At 40.1% G+C, this 16,438-nt stretch overlaps 4 protein-coding genes and 1 non-coding gene across 5 annotated transcripts in view; 4 read left to right on the top strand and 1 right to left on the bottom strand.

Moving 5' to 3' along the window:
- Positions 1-16,438, top strand: part of LOC146483621 (uncharacterized) — a 43,403-nt gene that overhangs the window by 16,275 nt on the left and 10,690 nt on the right. The gene's annotated exons all lie outside the window — the stretch shown is intronic.
- LOC146483624 (uncharacterized) lies at positions 1,564-3,219 on the top strand. The gene has a single exon (XM_085105544.1). It carries the CDS (start codon positions 1,683-1,685, stop codon positions 2,862-2,864), a length of 1,182 nt encoding a protein of 393 aa, XP_084961670.1. The 5' UTR covers positions 1,564-1,682; the 3' UTR covers positions 2,865-3,219.
- Positions 7,818-16,438, bottom strand: part of LOC146483617 (uncharacterized) — a 73,427-nt gene continuing 64,806 nt past the window's right edge. The window contains exon 13 of the mRNA XM_085105778.1: positions 7,818-8,430. Within this exon, the coding sequence (XP_084961904.1) occupies positions 8,305-8,430 (126 nt within the window). The 3' untranslated portion in view covers positions 7,818-8,304. The remainder of the gene's footprint in view (positions 8,431-16,438) is intronic.
- LOC146483622 (uncharacterized) lies at positions 8,460-13,160 on the top strand. The gene has a single exon (XM_085105783.1). The coding sequence runs from the start codon at positions 9,753-9,755 to the stop codon at positions 10,935-10,937; it is 1,185 nt and encodes a 394-aa protein (XP_084961909.1). The 5' UTR covers positions 8,460-9,752; the 3' UTR covers positions 10,938-13,160.
- Positions 8,960-9,032, top strand: Trnap-ggg (transfer RNA proline (anticodon GGG)). Its single transcript has one exon. It is a non-coding gene; the product is annotated as a tRNA-Pro (tRNA).

Genomic DNA, 16,438 nt, shown 5'->3' with positions numbered 1-16,438 from the left:
CCCGGTAACTTATCGGGCCCGATAAGTGTCTTTGGGGATAAATGTTTCTCAACAGCTAAGCCCAGATCGTCATTGTCTTGATGTTTTCTGGCGTTGAAAACATGGCCCTCGTTCCCTACATTTTGAAAAGCATAACACGACTTGTGCTGGTCAACACTCAGGACAGCAGAGGTACTATCTCGCTGGACCTTGTTCTGTCTCTGCGAGTAAACGAACATGGCCCACCAACTATCGACTTAAGAGAACGGCAAACTTCCATGCTCGCCGTTTTGTTTACAGTTCCTGACTGTTTCTCTGGTGTAACAATAATTCAATTTATTCATAGGTCCAAAACTGCGACGTTCAAAAATCTAATTAGTTAATTACGTTCATCTTCACACAAAGAATATTTCAGGATCAAAAAGCGCAGCAAAATAACATTATTAATAACACGAGTATTGACCACTATTTTAGTTTCATTAAATTTGTTTCAGTTTTTATCGTTATTACTTTTTCCCTTAGAAACGTTCAGAATTCTGTCTTCCTTTTTTGTTGTTGTTGTTGTCGTTGTGTGTGCGTGTGCTTTCTCACGTATATTTCACGCAAACGATGCAGTTTAATAGAACAGTCGAAACTTTTAATCAGATTTTAAATGTAGTTCAAATCTGCTGCGTTTAACCTATTTCCAGGTTAATTTATCCATGGCAGTGATAAAGAAAGAGGAAAAGAAAATTTCCAACTATTTGTTTTAACACAATAATATTCAGCCACAATAACGAATTGGACTCCGCATCAGAGCGAACGGATACTCTGGAATTTCCATCTATAAAAAGCAGCCGCAATATATATTGGTCAGTAACGCTACCGAACTTTCGATCCAAAGATTTTTCTTCTGCGAATGAAAAATGCTTCCTTTTAAAAATGTCGCTTCATTTTTTTCTAATAAGGAAAACTATTTGTTCCCGTGACAGTCTGTCATGCCATCTTTTTTGCGCTTCGATGGCCAAATCTCAAGAAAATGCTGATAAATCTAAAGCCTAGCGGGTCATTTATTTTCATTTACCCAAAGCTTTGTTTTTATATTATGATAAATAGGTATACAGTGAAGCCATAGAAAGTCATTATAGGGAATCTAAGTTATCGCCCGTGGGTAAAATTGGCAATGTTTTAGTGCTAAAATGTGGTTGTTGAAAATTTGCATTTATAGCATGTTCTTCTAAACTTATTTCGGACGTAAATGTAACTTAGGTTTTAAGTGTTTTCCTGTGAAACAAAAGAGGAAGACCTAATAAAGCAATAAATGCCATTTGAAGGTTAGTAACAGTCTGCGGATTGATACGCAAGCCGTCGAAAGTTAAGGAAAATTCCATCCCGCCGAAAGCGAACTTTGAGGTCAACTGAGACACAATCGTCTTTCGCATATTTACTCGAGAGGAAGCGGTATTTTGAAGAACTAACTACAGCTCAGTTTGTTTCTCACTAGGGACTACCTATGAGCAAAATATGAACGAAATCGATTTTTTGACTTGTGCCACCACTTGGTCGATATTTGTGGAAAGCCGCATATATCAATGTCGTTGTTTTTGCAAAACGCCCGAGGCGATTTAATGAGTATCCTTATCCCGTTTGAATGTTAAGTGTTGAGCCTGTCAGTTTAGAGTATAACTTAGAGTAGTTTATTTTATCAGTCACTCAGATCAGTCATGAAAAAGATTTTTTCCTGCACCAACCTACTTTCAAGGCTATGCGGTCGTCGAAAGATATTGTCGACAAGAATGCTTCTGCGTTTGCTGGTATTGTTACAAGCTCTATTTGTAGTTTTCGTTTTGCATACGTTTACTTTCCACGCAAATTCTGATATTGTAGGGAATAAGCTTGTTTATCAGTCTAATCTTTTGTCTGGAGCCTTACCCACGATGGCGGCACAAGTTCAAATCAACAAGACATTAGTCCAGTCTGTGAGATCAAACAAGTCAGATGTCGTGACTCCAACAAACATTACGGACTTAACCCATACAAATGCCACCGACAAACCATCCCAAAGCATTAATTGTCAAACTTGGTGCCACAGGAGACAAAACTCGACCAAACCTTTCTTTTTAACAGCCGTGCTCCTTGTGCGAATCTATGTTAAAGATCTCGCGCAGTTATCGACTAGAGAATTGTGGCAGTGGCTCTATTATCTACGATATGCCGGATTCCAACATGTTTATGTTTACGATGCCTTCGTGATGAAGAACGAATCACAAGCGAAAGCGCTTAAACCTCTTATCGACGAAGGATTTGTAACCTACGTAGACTGGAGTCCTACAGCTTTTCCTTATTCTATCGACGGCACTCAGCATTCTGCGTATCAGGACTGCATCAACAGATTTGGCAAGGAAACTCTGTGGCAAGCAGCTATCGACATAGATGAATATCCGTTCAGCCCCACTGATAAGCAGCCATTGTTTGCCCAGAGGGCGGTAGCTCGTGTTAGCGAAAGCACACCTCACGCTTCAGAATTAACCATGCAGAATTTTCTGTTCCTTGGCAAACCTCTTGATGAAAGCAAACACCCTTTGCTGATCGACAGAATATGGCGGCGAACACATGGGCCCGCTAACGCCCTTGTAAAGCCAATTTACAAACCCGGGCACGTGAGTAGAGCAATAGTTCACCATAACGCTCTTGCAACGGGGACGTCACGAAATTTTCCAGTGGATCACCTACGTTTGAACCATTACTGGGGTGCCAGGCTGCAGAACTGGGGAGAGGATACACCCGAAATCATTGCCAAAACACAGCCAGACCATTTGATGGAACCCATCGTGAAAACTTTGCAAAACTGTATCAGTGAATGCGTCCCCAGTGCGGATTATCTTTACGAGAAACAGTGGAACTAATGATACACGAGTTAAATTTGTTTTTATAGGGGAAGTGTTACTGATATTTCGTGTCATTTCAAAATCCCAAACCAAAGCTTTTTTGTATAAACAAATGCAACAGTTTTGTTCCAAATTATTACCACCACTGTGTACTAAACCGTCCTGATTAATTGTCTCTGGCAATAAAATTCGCTTGAAAAGATCATGGGTTGTTCCTCTTAAAAATTTAGATGATTTCTTTCTCTTGGTGTTCTAGAATTTATTATTTTCTAGCTATGTAAACATATATTTTGCCTTATTCCTAGAAATTCTAAAACTTGTTCAGTTAAAAAAGTGCGACAATAGTTAGCTTTCTTCACTTCAATATAGTCACTCCTCGCTGCAAGCTTAACATTCTATTCGCTTTCTTGTGTTCATTTTTGTTTTAATATTTGTTCACTTTTCCTCGATCTATTTGTTTAAGATTTTAAATTCTAAAATTATAATGGTCTTACGGTTTCGATCTTCGAAACATCGAAACTGAGTTCATAGCATTTTGCAATTTAACTTTTCAATTAAGGGAAAACAACACCTATACAAACTTATCTTAAAACCTAACTGTAAGTCCGCTTATACAAAAGTAATTGTTTCCTTGGATAGTGAGAGAAAAGATATGATATAAAGCAAACGAGATCTTGTCATCTTTTTATGTGTCACTTTGAATAGTTAAAAAACATACTTGTATCGATGAAAACGTTGAAATAATGGTTCAGTTTTGTCAACAATAATCCCACTTTTGTGTGCAGTGCGGATGGCTAGGATGGAAATGGATTGCAACTTTCAGGTTTCTTCTGTCTTTTTTCCAGAAATCGATAGAAACTGATTATAGTGATATTATCATAATAGTCAATTAGCTCAAAACATTTACATTTTTCTCTTTATATGTTCGCGCTCTTTGTAAAACATTCTTATCACTTTCCTCTGATAAAGGGTGATTTTTAACCAGAGAAACGTTTAACTATCATGATTATAGTTTACTCTTCCTCTGAGAAATCATTTCATATTTTCCTCCAGATGCTCTAACAGCGATTTCACGTCAAAGAAGAGATTCTTTGTCAAATATTTGAGTAGTTTTGGCCAACTTACAGCAACAGCGCCATGACAACGCTGTTCCGTGAAGACAAAGAACTCACGCCAATGTAGAGATATCGTATTTATTGGCATTAATTCGATCTGAATAAAAAGAAAAGTCGTTGGCACTCGGCCTTACAAACGTTAAAATGTAACAACAGGATAAAAAGCCGAGAAATTAAACAAACAAAAGAAAACTTACTTCTGTAACTCCACATTTAACGCATACATCTAAACTGTCAGTCCAACGTTAATTCGTCACAGGTTAGCTCAATGTTACAAACGTTTAACCTTGCTTGGTCACAGGTTAGCTCAATAATACTAAAACATTACTTTCTCAACAGGTTAGCTTGCTCAATCTTGTAACTTATTCAAGTTGCGCGATCAATATGCGTCTTTACGCGAAATTAAATATACTACGCGCAACACAGCGCGCGCGGAGATACAAAAGTTCACAATGTAAATGTTCATCACCAAGGCGCGCGACCGCTCCCCCTTTTCAGCCGAAACTCGCATAAGCGATGTCTTGAGTCATTTGAGAACTTCATAAAGACAGCAAGTTTACAAGTTGTCAAAGTTTAGTTAGGGCATCCTGTTTCCTTTTCTTTTTTGCAGCTTTCGGGTGTGTATTCTTGTGAATAAATCAACCGCGCATTCTCTGAAGTTTTGACTGCCAGGCTGAGTTTTTCAATCAATCTTTGTCCTTTCTGTTCCATTGAGTGATTGAAAAATGAAAATGCACTCATAGTCCAAGATGAAACTGCACCAGTTTATACAGCTGTTCGTTCCAGTAAGGTCGCCTTGGTTTCTCTCAGCGTAAATTTTTTCAGTTCTTTCAGTTTTTAAGCGGGATGCTCTCAGGGCAGATCGCGTCAAAAATTCGGTGGCGTTTCTTTTTTTTTCCTTCCTCGTAGACACATGTTGCAATGAATAAATTAGTTGAACCTGAATTAAAACCTGTTCTTTCCAACATGGGATATTTTTGTGCTCCATTGTTGTCATTGTCCTCAAAAAGAACGGTCCAATCAGAATCCATTATCTACGTGTGTCAGGATGGAGGGACGGAGTCTTTCTACTAGTGTGAGGTCACATACCCATGATCTCTGGGCTGCAAAAATAGCGTCTGTCAGCGGCCATATTGTTTACATGTTTAAGACTCAAATAAGCAGTTTTTTCAGAAAGAAAATTAACTCTATTGAAGTGGTAAATCGAAAGGATTAGTTCTAAGAAATACTCGACAGTTTAAATGGTGGAAATTGGACAGTTCACGGCGAAGAAATTAGGTTTTGACTGACCAGATGTGTTTCGCGATGCGGAGAGAAAAAAGTCAAGCTTAAGCTTAAAACATCTGCGCTGCGGACTTTTGTCGAACTGATGCCTAAATGTTACTGGAACTTCACTTCATAAAAAACATTAAAGGCTTGATTGCCAATTTTTACTTAAAGTTTTCATTTAGGAAAGCTTTTTGTCTGTTTGTCTTTCTGTTTTTATGAAACGAGGACACTTTGTAATCTTACGCTTACTGACATTACGTAACCAGGGCCCGATTGTTCGAAAGCCCTTATCCATGATTAAAACCTAACCGAGATTTTCAAGTCAAATTTAAGGGACTAAGACCTTTTGGGAAAATCTTCTACTGATTAGCAATTAAATTCAAATCAAAGTTCACGTTAATCGAGCTTTGAACGACTGGGCCCTGAATAGAAAACGTCAGACAGTTCGGTCATTTAATACGTTATCGTTAACACAAGGATGCGAAACAACATCACGCTATCTTTGTGACTCAAACTATTTCATTAGCTCAATAACGAAGGAACGATACATTCCACCTGCACTTAGTGCTAAACACACACCAATTCATCCCGCGCAAATGCCCATAGGCGTTTTTTTTTAATGAGTAGTCAGTTAAAAGCCTGCAAAATAAGCTAGGAAAAAACATCGAGCAATCCTAGGATGCTTGTATGTTTCCCACTTTTCTTTTTCGTTCAGCCCTCCGAGGAAGGTTTGTATTGCAAACCGAAATATCGGGCAAAAAAAAATTTGTTTTTTTAAAAAATAAATATATTTCAGTTATTAGTAGCTTTTGTTGTTTGTTTTATCAAGCTCGTCACCTCCGCCGCTGGGATCAGTCTGCCGTTAATATTTTGAATCCTAGGATGTCTTGCAAAATTCAACGGACCTTGGAAGAATCTCAAGTGGCAGAAGAACGTACAAGGGGTTAATTCTTAGCTGTTACTTAATGCAGAGCCTTTCCTCTTAGTCTAAAGGTACTGTTTAGATTCGATGCCCCTTCTTCAAGTTCAAGTCACTTCCTTTATCATATGAATTGTCCATAAAGAAAAGGTGCAATTTAATTGGTTCCCTGAGCGGTCCAAACTTTGCTGTGGGTGGTTTGCGTTGCTGCCATGTTGGTGTACAAAACAAAAGAAAATTTGTTCACATAGTTTGCATAAAAATACAACTTAATTCCTAGAGGAGATATCTTATTGTTCCTGTACAACAACATGGTCCCCTTGACGTCACATGCAATGCTTCAGGTGGTCCATACGTGTTGGATTCCACAGATTTGTGTTAATAAAGCAAGAGGATCCAAGGTAAACTTCTTTGCGTCTATTTGTATTTGCATGTATTTGTATTGTTGTCCTTAAAAAGTTCAAAAGTAAACTGTTTTGTGTGGTCTCCTGGGGTGCTTACCATTTACATGGAAAACCCGGAAATCAAATGGTACGCATCATTCCACTTGGAGTACTTCTGAAATTATGGGCTTCTGGTCAAAGTGATGGATTTTTATTACTCCTTTTGGGATTTACAGCTCACGCTCCTACATTTTGCATGTTTTCCACCTTCTGTTAAGACAAGCCAAATCATTTCGTATTTATGCCAAAAATCTCTATGCGGGTGGTTTGCGTAAATGGTAAGCACCCCTGATGTCGAGCCTCCAATTTTTGCAAACCTTCAGCGTAAGTGGTGTGAAAAAAAATTGTACTCTGCATTTTATGCCACTGACAAATTTGTAAAACAGCGGTAAAAAGGAAAATATTGGGCACATTATTCGGCCGTTTTTATGACCTCTCCTTTTAACTGCGACCCTCTGAAAGTAACGAGCTTCGAACATTTCCAAAATGAACATGTCGAAGGTAACGTTTTTGAGCGATAACTAGTCGGCCAATAAGATACGGTAGGGTATTGTAATCTGCATAGAACCTGAAGAACCTGACCTATTTGAATTCATTGCTTACAGGCTCCACCGCTCGTTGACGAAGATTTTGCCTAGGTGTGAGCAATCCTGTCAGCGACGTAAGCTGCTGGTGAAACGACCCATGACAGTCCAATCATTTTACCCTTAGCTACCACAAACCATGCGCGTGGTCAATGGCTCGAGGAAGTTTGCGATAGTGGAGTCTCGAAAATCTTACGGAAAAATAGGGGAACAAAGGTGTGCACAGTCCGGGTAAGACAACCTGACGGGCACCTAGTTTCCATGGACACCATCACATTACGGGTATGCATAAATGATAAAATTAATAAAAATGGCCAGTTGAGATTCAATCTCAAGTTGCTTTATTACACTTTGTCTCAAAGGATAAAAACACAAAAGTACACAGAATGATAAAATGCTTCAATTCATGCTTGAAATTCAAAAACTAAGCTCTTACTGATTTCCTACCTAAGATGTTGTGGGTACAATAATATAACGTTCCGTGTTGTACCTAGAGCAAAATAACACAACACAAGCGACTCTCGCAGCAAGCGTTGCAGCAGCTCTCGAAAAAAAGTGACGTTTTTTAACGGCACTGTATATTCCCTTGTCTCGAAGAAACCGTCACTTGGGTGGTCACGAGGAAGGTTTGCGTGACAATCGCAGCAACAAGCGCTGCGTGGCGAGCCAAATAACGAGTGCCTTCGAATCCAAAGGTTCCCTTGCAAAGTGACGTCTGAGAAGCTAAGGCAAAAATACCATTCTGATTGCAACCTTTCCAGGTTTAGGTGGCACGTCGGAATCATTAAACAAAATCTGAATCGGTCAATCTCATGTACTCCTCAGAGGGCTTCTGGGAAAACATCTTCTTCCCTGACTTGTATCCAGTCCTCTCTCTTTTCTTCTAACGAGACAGCAGACTGGAGGCGAGTACCAAAGCGAGCAGGTTGGGATAAATATACTAAAATCAGAACTAAACTTGTTTCACTACTCAATAGACCGTCGCATTATCCCTGTAGGAAACTCGGAAAGGGACACACGTGTACGGGTAAGGCGCAGTGCTTGCCTAATGGCATTTCTGTTTTTTTTTTTGTTTTTTGTTTTTTTGCCTCAGCATAAGTTTGATTGTTAGTGCGTCTTGCAATTTAATCAATCGTCGTCTTGTTCTGCTGCATCTTCAGGGGATTTGTTGTGTCTTTGCATGGACTGTAGCGCTTTCTCCCGGAGTTTTTTTTCCAGGGTTTCTGTGTCATCTTCCTCCATACTTTCGGAGTGCTGAAAAAGAAAAGAGCTCAGAGAACAGTTCTCAATGAATTCAATAAAAGACTCCCCAGGGTAAATCTTAACATTACAGCTCCACTACCGCCTTCAAACATCTTTCTCAAACTCATTAACAATACGGTTGAGGTCGTTTTCTAAACTTTCAAAATTTGGTATGGTAAGACAGTCTCACAGATTTTTGTACTAGCAAACAAATCTAGCTTTGATCTCTAATCTGCCTTCTACTTGTTCAACAATTCAGGCTTGAACGGTTACAATATGACCAGCTCCCAGTTGGCTTGATAGCTCAGTTGGTAGAGCACTGCACCGGCATCGCAGAGATCATGGGTTGGAATCTCATTCAAGCCTGAATTTTTTTCAGGCTTTCTTTTCGTTACTGCTTAAGATGCGTAGTAACGACGAGGATCTTTCTTCTATTTGATTTTTCATCTGCAGTTCAAAATATACGTTTCATACATTTACATTTATTTATTCATCCTTCACGGGTATATTACGAACTCACAAATATGACCAGCTCCCAGTTGGCTTGATAGCTCAGTTGGTAGAGCACTGCAACGGGATCGCAGAGGTCACGGGTTCGAATCCCGTCTAAGCCTGAATTTTTTCGCAACTGCTTAAGTTGCGTAGTAACTGCGAGGATCTTTCTTCTATTTGAATAACCCTACTAGTGCACAGAAACTAGTATCGATTTAATTTTTCGTTGGGGATAGCTAGGATGGAAATGGATTCAACTTGATAAAACTGGCCAATTTTTTCAAGTTCCTTGTTAGTATTTTGGAAACATTCCTAATGACTGATGACAGTTTTTTCTTCCTCGGAGGAATCATTTCATATTTTCGTAGTCCCCGTGCTGTGAGCACTTTTATGTTAAAAAAGAAGTTCCTTGTGAAATATTTGAGCAACTTTCACAAACATACAGCAAAATCCGTGACAGTGCCCCGTTAACAAACGCGTTAATCCATGGATTATGCAACAAATGCTCGCTTGCTCGCCCCCGTTGCCATGTAAATACAGTCGACTCCCGATAACTCAAACCTTCAACGAAATTGAAAAGGTTCGAGTAAGCGGGAGGTTCGAGTTATCAGGGGTTTGAGTTATCGGGAGTCGACTATAATCATCATGGTGTTTGTAGATTGATACAATGGAATATTAAAACAAATATTTTTCTTTTGAATACTTAAAATATCAAAGCGTTATTTTGCCAAAACGCCCGAGCCGATAAAATGAGTATCCTTATCCCGTTTCAATGTCAAGTGCTGAGCCTATCAGTTTATAGTATAAGTTAGAGTAGTTTATTTTATTCACTCAGATCAGTCATGAAAAAGGCTTTTTCCTGCACCAACCTACTTTCAAGGATATGCGGTCGTCGAAAGACATTATCGACAAGAATGCCGCTTCTGTGTTTCCTGGTATTGTTACAAGCTCTATTTGTAGTTTTGGTTTTGTATGCGTTTACTTTCCACACAGATTCTAATATTGTGGGGAATAAGTTTGTTTATCAGTCTAATGATTTGTCTGGAGTCTTACCCAAGATGGCGGCACAAGTTCAAATCAACAAGACATTAGTCCAGTCTGTGAGATCAAAACAGTCAGATAACGTGACTCCAACAAACATTACAGACTTCACCCATACAAATGCCCCCGACAAACCATCCCAAAGCACTAATTGTCAAACTTGGTGCGACAGGGCAGAAAACTCGACCAAACCTTTCTTTTTAACAGCCGTGCTCCTTGTGCGAATCTATGTTAAAGATCTCGCACAGTTATCGACCAGAGAATTGAGGCAGTGGCTCTATTATCTACGATATGCAGGATTCCAACATGTTTATGTTTACGATGCCTTCGTGATGAAGAACGAATCACAAGCGAAAGCTCTCAAACCTCTTATCGACGAAGGATTTGTAACCTACGTAGACTGGAGTCACAGGGCTTTTCCTTATTCTATCGACGGCACTCAGCATTCTGCGTATCAGGACTGCATCAACAGATTTGGTCATGAAACTCTGTGGCAAGCAGCTATCGACATAGATGAATATCCGTTCAGCCCCACTGATCAGCAGCCATTGTTTGCCCAGAGGGTGGTTGCTCGTTTTAGCGAAAGCACACCTCGCGTTTCAGAATTAACCATGCAGAATTTTCTGTTCCTTGGCAAACCTCTTGATGGAAGCAAACACCCTTTGCTAATCGACAGAATATGGCGGCGAACACATGGGCCCGCTAACGCCCTTGTAAAGCCAATTTACAAACCCGGGCACGTGAGTAGAGCAATAGTTCACCATAACGCTCTTGCAAGGGGGATGTCACGAAATTTTCCAGTGGATCACCTACGTTTGAACCATTACTGGGGTGCCAGGCTGCAGAACTGGGGAGAGGATACACCCGAAATCATTGCCAAAACACAGCCAGACCATTTGATGGAACCCATCGTGAAATCTTTGCAAAACTGTATCAGTGAATGCGTCCCCAGTGCGGATTATCTTTACGAGAAACAGTGGAACTAATGATACACGAGTTAAATTTGTTTTTTAAGGGGAAGTGTTACTGATATTTGGTGTAATTTCAAATGCCACACAAAGGGTTTTTTCTAAAAACGGGTCGATTTCGTCTTACGCGGGATGCCTTGACGGGGCATAGTGTGTCTAAAAACGGGTGGATTTGTTTTTATGCGGGATACCCTGAAGGGGCATACTGTGTCTAAAAACGGGTCGATTTTTTTTGCGCGGGATGCCCTGAGGAGGCATACCGTGTCTAAAAACGGGTCGATTTGTTTTTACGCGGGATGCCCTGAAGGGGCATATGTGTCTAAAAACGGGTCGATTTCTTTTTACGCGGGATGCCCTGAGGGGGCATACCGTGTCTAAAAACGGGTCGATTTCTTTTTACGCGGGATGCCCTGAGGGGGCATACCGTGTCTAAAAACGGGTCGATTTCTTTTTACGCGGGATGCCCTGAGGGGGCATACCGTGTCTAAAAACGGGTCGATATCTTTTTACGCGGGATGCCCTGAGGAGGCATAACGGGTCGATTTTTTTTGCGCGGGATGCCCTGAGGAGGCATACCGTGTCTAAAAACGGGTCGATTTGTTTTTACGCGGGATGCCCTGAAGGGGCATATGTGTCTAAAAACGGGTCGATTTCTTTTTACGCGGGATGCCCTGAGGGGGCATACCGTGTCTAAAAACGGGTCGATTTCTTTTTACGCGGGATGCCCTGAGGGGGCATACAGTGTCTAAAAACGGGTCGATTTCTTTTTACGCGGGATGCCCTGAGGGGGCATACCATGTCTTAAAACGGGTCGATTTCTTTTTACGCGGGATGCCCTGAGGGGGCATACCGTGTCTAAAAACGGGTCGATTTGTTTTCGCGGGATGCCCTAAAGGGGCATACTGTGTCTAAAAACTGGTCGATTTCTTTTTACGCGGGATGCCCTAGGGGGCATACCGTGTCTAAACACGGGTCGATTTGGTTTTACGCGGGATGCCCTGAAGGGGCATACTGTGTCTAAAAAAAGGGTCGATTTCTTTTTACGCGGGATGCCCTGAGGGGGGCATACCGTGTCTAAAAACGGGTCGATTTCTATTTTTTCTTCGTCGTAGCCACGGTACTTTAATTTATTCATTAAACTCTCCCCTCTCCTACTCGGGATGTATTGTTCTGATTGTCTTCAACAAAAGCAGGCCAATCATAATCCATTCTTGTCGCTTATATTGCGAGGGAGGGGACCCACTCACCCCTAGCTGTGTGACGTCAACGCATCATTTGATTTATTCATTAACCCTGATTAAATTTTGGTGCCATATTGTGGACTCAAATGTGCCGTTTTTAAACGGAATTTTCATCATTTTGAAACGGTAAATCGAAAGAATAACCTCTCAGATGCACTTGACATTTAAAACGGTGGAAATTGGAGAGTTTCTGGCGAAGAAATCGTGCTTTGTTTGACAGTCTTAGACCACGATGCGAGACTGAAAAGAGGTCATTGAGAAGCTTACGTTATCGTAATGGAATTTCAGAAATTTCCCGTGATAGTCTGAGTCGCGTAACGCAAGGGAAACGACGTAACGCGATCCTCGTGAGTTAAACTATTCCATTAGCAAGGATAGTTTTATAAATCGGCGAAGCATACAGTTGGAATAAATGCATCTCGCGTAAATGCCAGTATAGGCATCTTGTTCATTAAACTCACCCCTCTCCTACTCGGGATGTATTATTTTGATTGTCTTCAACAAAAGCAGGCCAATCAAAATCCATTCTTGTCGCTTATATCGCAAGGGAAGGGACCCACTCACCCTTACCTGTGTGACGTCAAAGCATCATTTGATTTATTCAATAATCTCGGATTAAATTGTAGCGCCATATTGTTAACATGTTGTGGACTCAAGTGTGCCGTTTTCAATCGGAAATTTCACTATTTTGAAACGGTAAATTGAAAGAATAACTTCGTAGAAGCACTCGACATTTAAAACGGTGGAAATTGGAGAGTTCCTGGCTAAGGAATCGTGCTCTGTTTGACAGTCCCGAACCACGATGGAAGAGGTCATTGAGAAGCCTACGTTATCGTAATGGAATTTCCTAAACCTCCGGTGAGATCCTGAGTAGCTTAACACAAGGAAAACAACATAACGCGATCTCCGTGACTCAAACTATTCCATTAGCAAGGATAGTTTTATCAATCTGCGAAGCATACAGTTGGAATAAATGAATAAGCCACAGCATCTCGCGTAATGCCAGTATAGGCATCTTGTTTTTTTTTTTTTTTTCTTTCGTAGTAGCTACAAATTTGTACAATAATTTATTCATTAAACCCTCCCCTCTCCTACTCGGGATGTATTGTTCTGATTGTCTTCAACAAAAGCAGGCCAATCAAAATCCATTCTTGTCGCTTTTATCGCAAGGGAGGGGACCCACTCACCCTTACCTGTGTGACGTTAAAGCATCATTTGATTTATTCATTAATCTCGGATTAAGTTGTGGCGCCATATTGTTAACAGGACTTAACATGTTGTGGACTCAAGTTTGCCGTTTTCAAACGGAAATTTCACTATTTTGAAACGGTAAATTGAAAGAATAACCTCTAAGAAGCACTCGACATTTAAAACGGTGGAAATTGGATAGTTCCTGGCTAAGGAATCGTGCTCTGTTTGACAGTCCCGAACCACGATGGGAGACTTAAAAGAGGTCATTGAGAAGCTTACGTTATCGTAATGGAATTTCCCAAACCTCCGGTGAGATCCTGAGTAGCGTAACACAAGGAAAACAACATAACGCGATCTCCGTGACTCAAACTATTCCATTAGCAAGGATAGTTTTATCAATCTGCGAAGCATACAGTTGGAATAAATGAATAAGCCACAGCATCTCGCGTAATGCCAGTATAGGCATCTTGTTTTTTTTTTTTTTTTTTTCTTTCGTAGTAGCTACAAATTTGTACAATAATTTATTCATTAAACCCTCCCCTCTCCTACTCGGGATGTATTGTTCTGATTGTCTTCAACAAAAGCAGGCCAATCAAAATCCTTTTTTGTCGCTTATATCGCGAGGAAGGGGACCCACTCACCCCTACTTCTGTGACGTCAAAGCATCATTTGATTTATTTATCAAAACCGGATTAAATTTGGCGCCATATTGTTAACATGTTGTGGACTCAAGTGTGCCGTTTTCAAACGGGAATTTCACCATTTTGAAGCGGTAAATCGAAAGAATTACTTCTAAGAAGCACTCGACATTTAAAACGGTGGAAATTGATGAGTTCCTGGTGAAGGAATCATGCTTTGTTTGACAGTCTTAGAAGCACGATGGCAGACTGAAAAGAGGTCATTGAGAAGCTTACGTTATCGTAATGGAATTTCCGCAATTTCCGTAAACACCCTATGAAGTGTAACACAAGGGAAACAGCGTAACGCGATCTTCGTGACTCAAACTATTCCGTAGCAAGGATAGTTTTATAAATCTGCGAAGCATACAGTTCGAATAAATGAACCAGTGACAGCATCACGCGTAAATGCCAGTATAGCAGGCATTTTGTTAAAGTTTACGTTGGACCCTTTTAGACCTGAGTCTTTCACATTGTTCTAGAATTTATTATTTTCTAACTTTTGCCTTATTCCTAGAAATTCTAAAACTTGTTCGGCAAAAAAAAGTACGACAATATTTTGCTTTATCCACTCTAATATATTCACTCCTCACTGTAAGCTTAACATTCTATTCGCTTTTTTGTGTTCATTTTTGTTTTAATACTTGTTCACCTTTACTCGATCTATTTGTTTAAGATTTTGAATTCTAAAATTATAATGGTCGTACGGTTTCGATCTTCGAAACATCGAAACTGAGTTCATAGCATTTTGCAATTTAACTTTTCAATGAAGGGAAAACAACACCTATACAAACTTACCTTAAAACCTAACTGTAAGTCCGCTTATACAAAACTAATTGTTTCCTTGGATGGGGAGATAAAACATACGATCTAAAGCAAACAAGATATCTTGTCACCTTTTTTTGTGTCACTTTGAATAGTTAAAAAACATACTTGTATCGATGGAAACGTTGAAATAATGGTTCAGTTTTGTCAACAATAATCCCACTTTTGTCTGCAGTGCGGATGGCTAGGTCTGTAGGATGGAAATGGATTGCAACTTTCAAGTTTCCCCTGTCTATTTTGCAGAAATCGATAGAAACTGGTTATAGTGATATTACCACAATAGTCAATTAGCTCAAAAAATTGGCATGATATGGGCAGATCGAGTCAAAAATTCGGTGGCGTTTCTTTTATTTTCCTTCCTCGTAGTCACATGTTACAATGAATAAATTAATTGAACCTGAATTAAAACCTGTTCTCTCCTACATGGGATATTTTTGTCCTCTATTGTTGTCATTGTCCTCAACAAGAGCGTTAAAACCAGAATCTACTTGTGTCGGGAGAGAGGGGACGGAGTCGTTCTGCTAGTCTGACGTCACATACCCATGATCTCTGGGCTGCAAAGATAGCGTCTGTTAGCGGGCATATTGTTTACATTTTTAAGACTCAAATAAGCAGTTTTTTCAGAAAGAAAATAAACTCTTTTGAAGTGGTAAATCGAAAGGATTAGTTCTAAGAAATACTCGACAGTTTAAATTGTGGAAATTGGACAGTTCACGGCGAAGAAATTAGGTTTTGACTGACCAGATTGTGTTTCGCGATGCGGAGAGAAAAAAGTCAAGCTTAAGCTTAAAACATCTGCGCTGCAGACTTTTGTCGAACTGATGCCTAAACGGTACTGGAACTCCACTTCATAAAAAAACATTAAAGGCTTGATTGCCAATTTTTACTTAAAGTTTTTATTTAGGAAAGCTTTATGTCTGTTTGTCTTTCTGTTTTTATGAAACGAGGACACTTTGTTATCTTACACCTACTGACATTACATAACCAGGGCCCGATTGTTCGAAAGCCCTTATCCCCGATTAAAACTTAACCGAGATTTTCAAGTCAAATTTAAGGGACAAAAATCGTTTGGGAAAATCTTCTACTGATTAGCAATTAAATTCAAATCAAAGTTCACGTTAATCGAGCTTTGAACGACTGGGCCCTGAAAAGAAAGCGTGACTCAGTTCGGTCATTTAATACGTTATCGTTAACACAAGGATGCGAGACAACATCACGCTATCTTTGTGACTCAAACTATTTCATTAGCTCAATAACGAAGGGACGATACATTCCACCTGCACTTAGTGCTAAACACACATCAACTCATCCCGCGCAAATGCCCATAGACGTGTTATTGATGAGTAGTCAGTTTAACAACCGGCAAAAGAAGCTAGGAAAAAACATCAAGCAATGCTAGGATGCCTTACAAAATTCAACTGACTTTGGCAGAATCTCAAGTAGCAGAAAAACGTACAAGGGCTTAATTCTTAGGTGTTACTTAGTTGCTCTCCCCCTCCCCCACATTTTTTCTTTTTTGGTGGAGGGGGGGGGGGAAGGGGAGTGAATACTGAGATACCTAAGTTGGAGTATAGCATTTGTCTTG

This window comes from Pavona decussata, unplaced genomic scaffold (assembly GCF_977016875.1).
Source record: "Pavona decussata unplaced genomic scaffold, jaPavDecu1.1 SCAFFOLD_38, whole genome shotgun sequence".
NCBI lineage: Eukaryota > Metazoa > Cnidaria > Anthozoa > Scleractinia > Agariciidae > Pavona > Pavona decussata.
This window is presented reverse-complemented; position numbering and strand designations above follow the sequence as displayed.

Coding starts and splice junctions, on each gene's coding strand:
- LOC146483624 (XM_085105544.1), top strand. CDS start 1,683: ATGAAAAAGATTTTTTCCTGCACCAACCTACTTTCAAGGCTATGCGGT.
- LOC146483622 (XM_085105783.1), top strand. CDS start 9,753: ATGAAAAAGGCTTTTTCCTGCACCAACCTACTTTCAAGGATATGCGGT.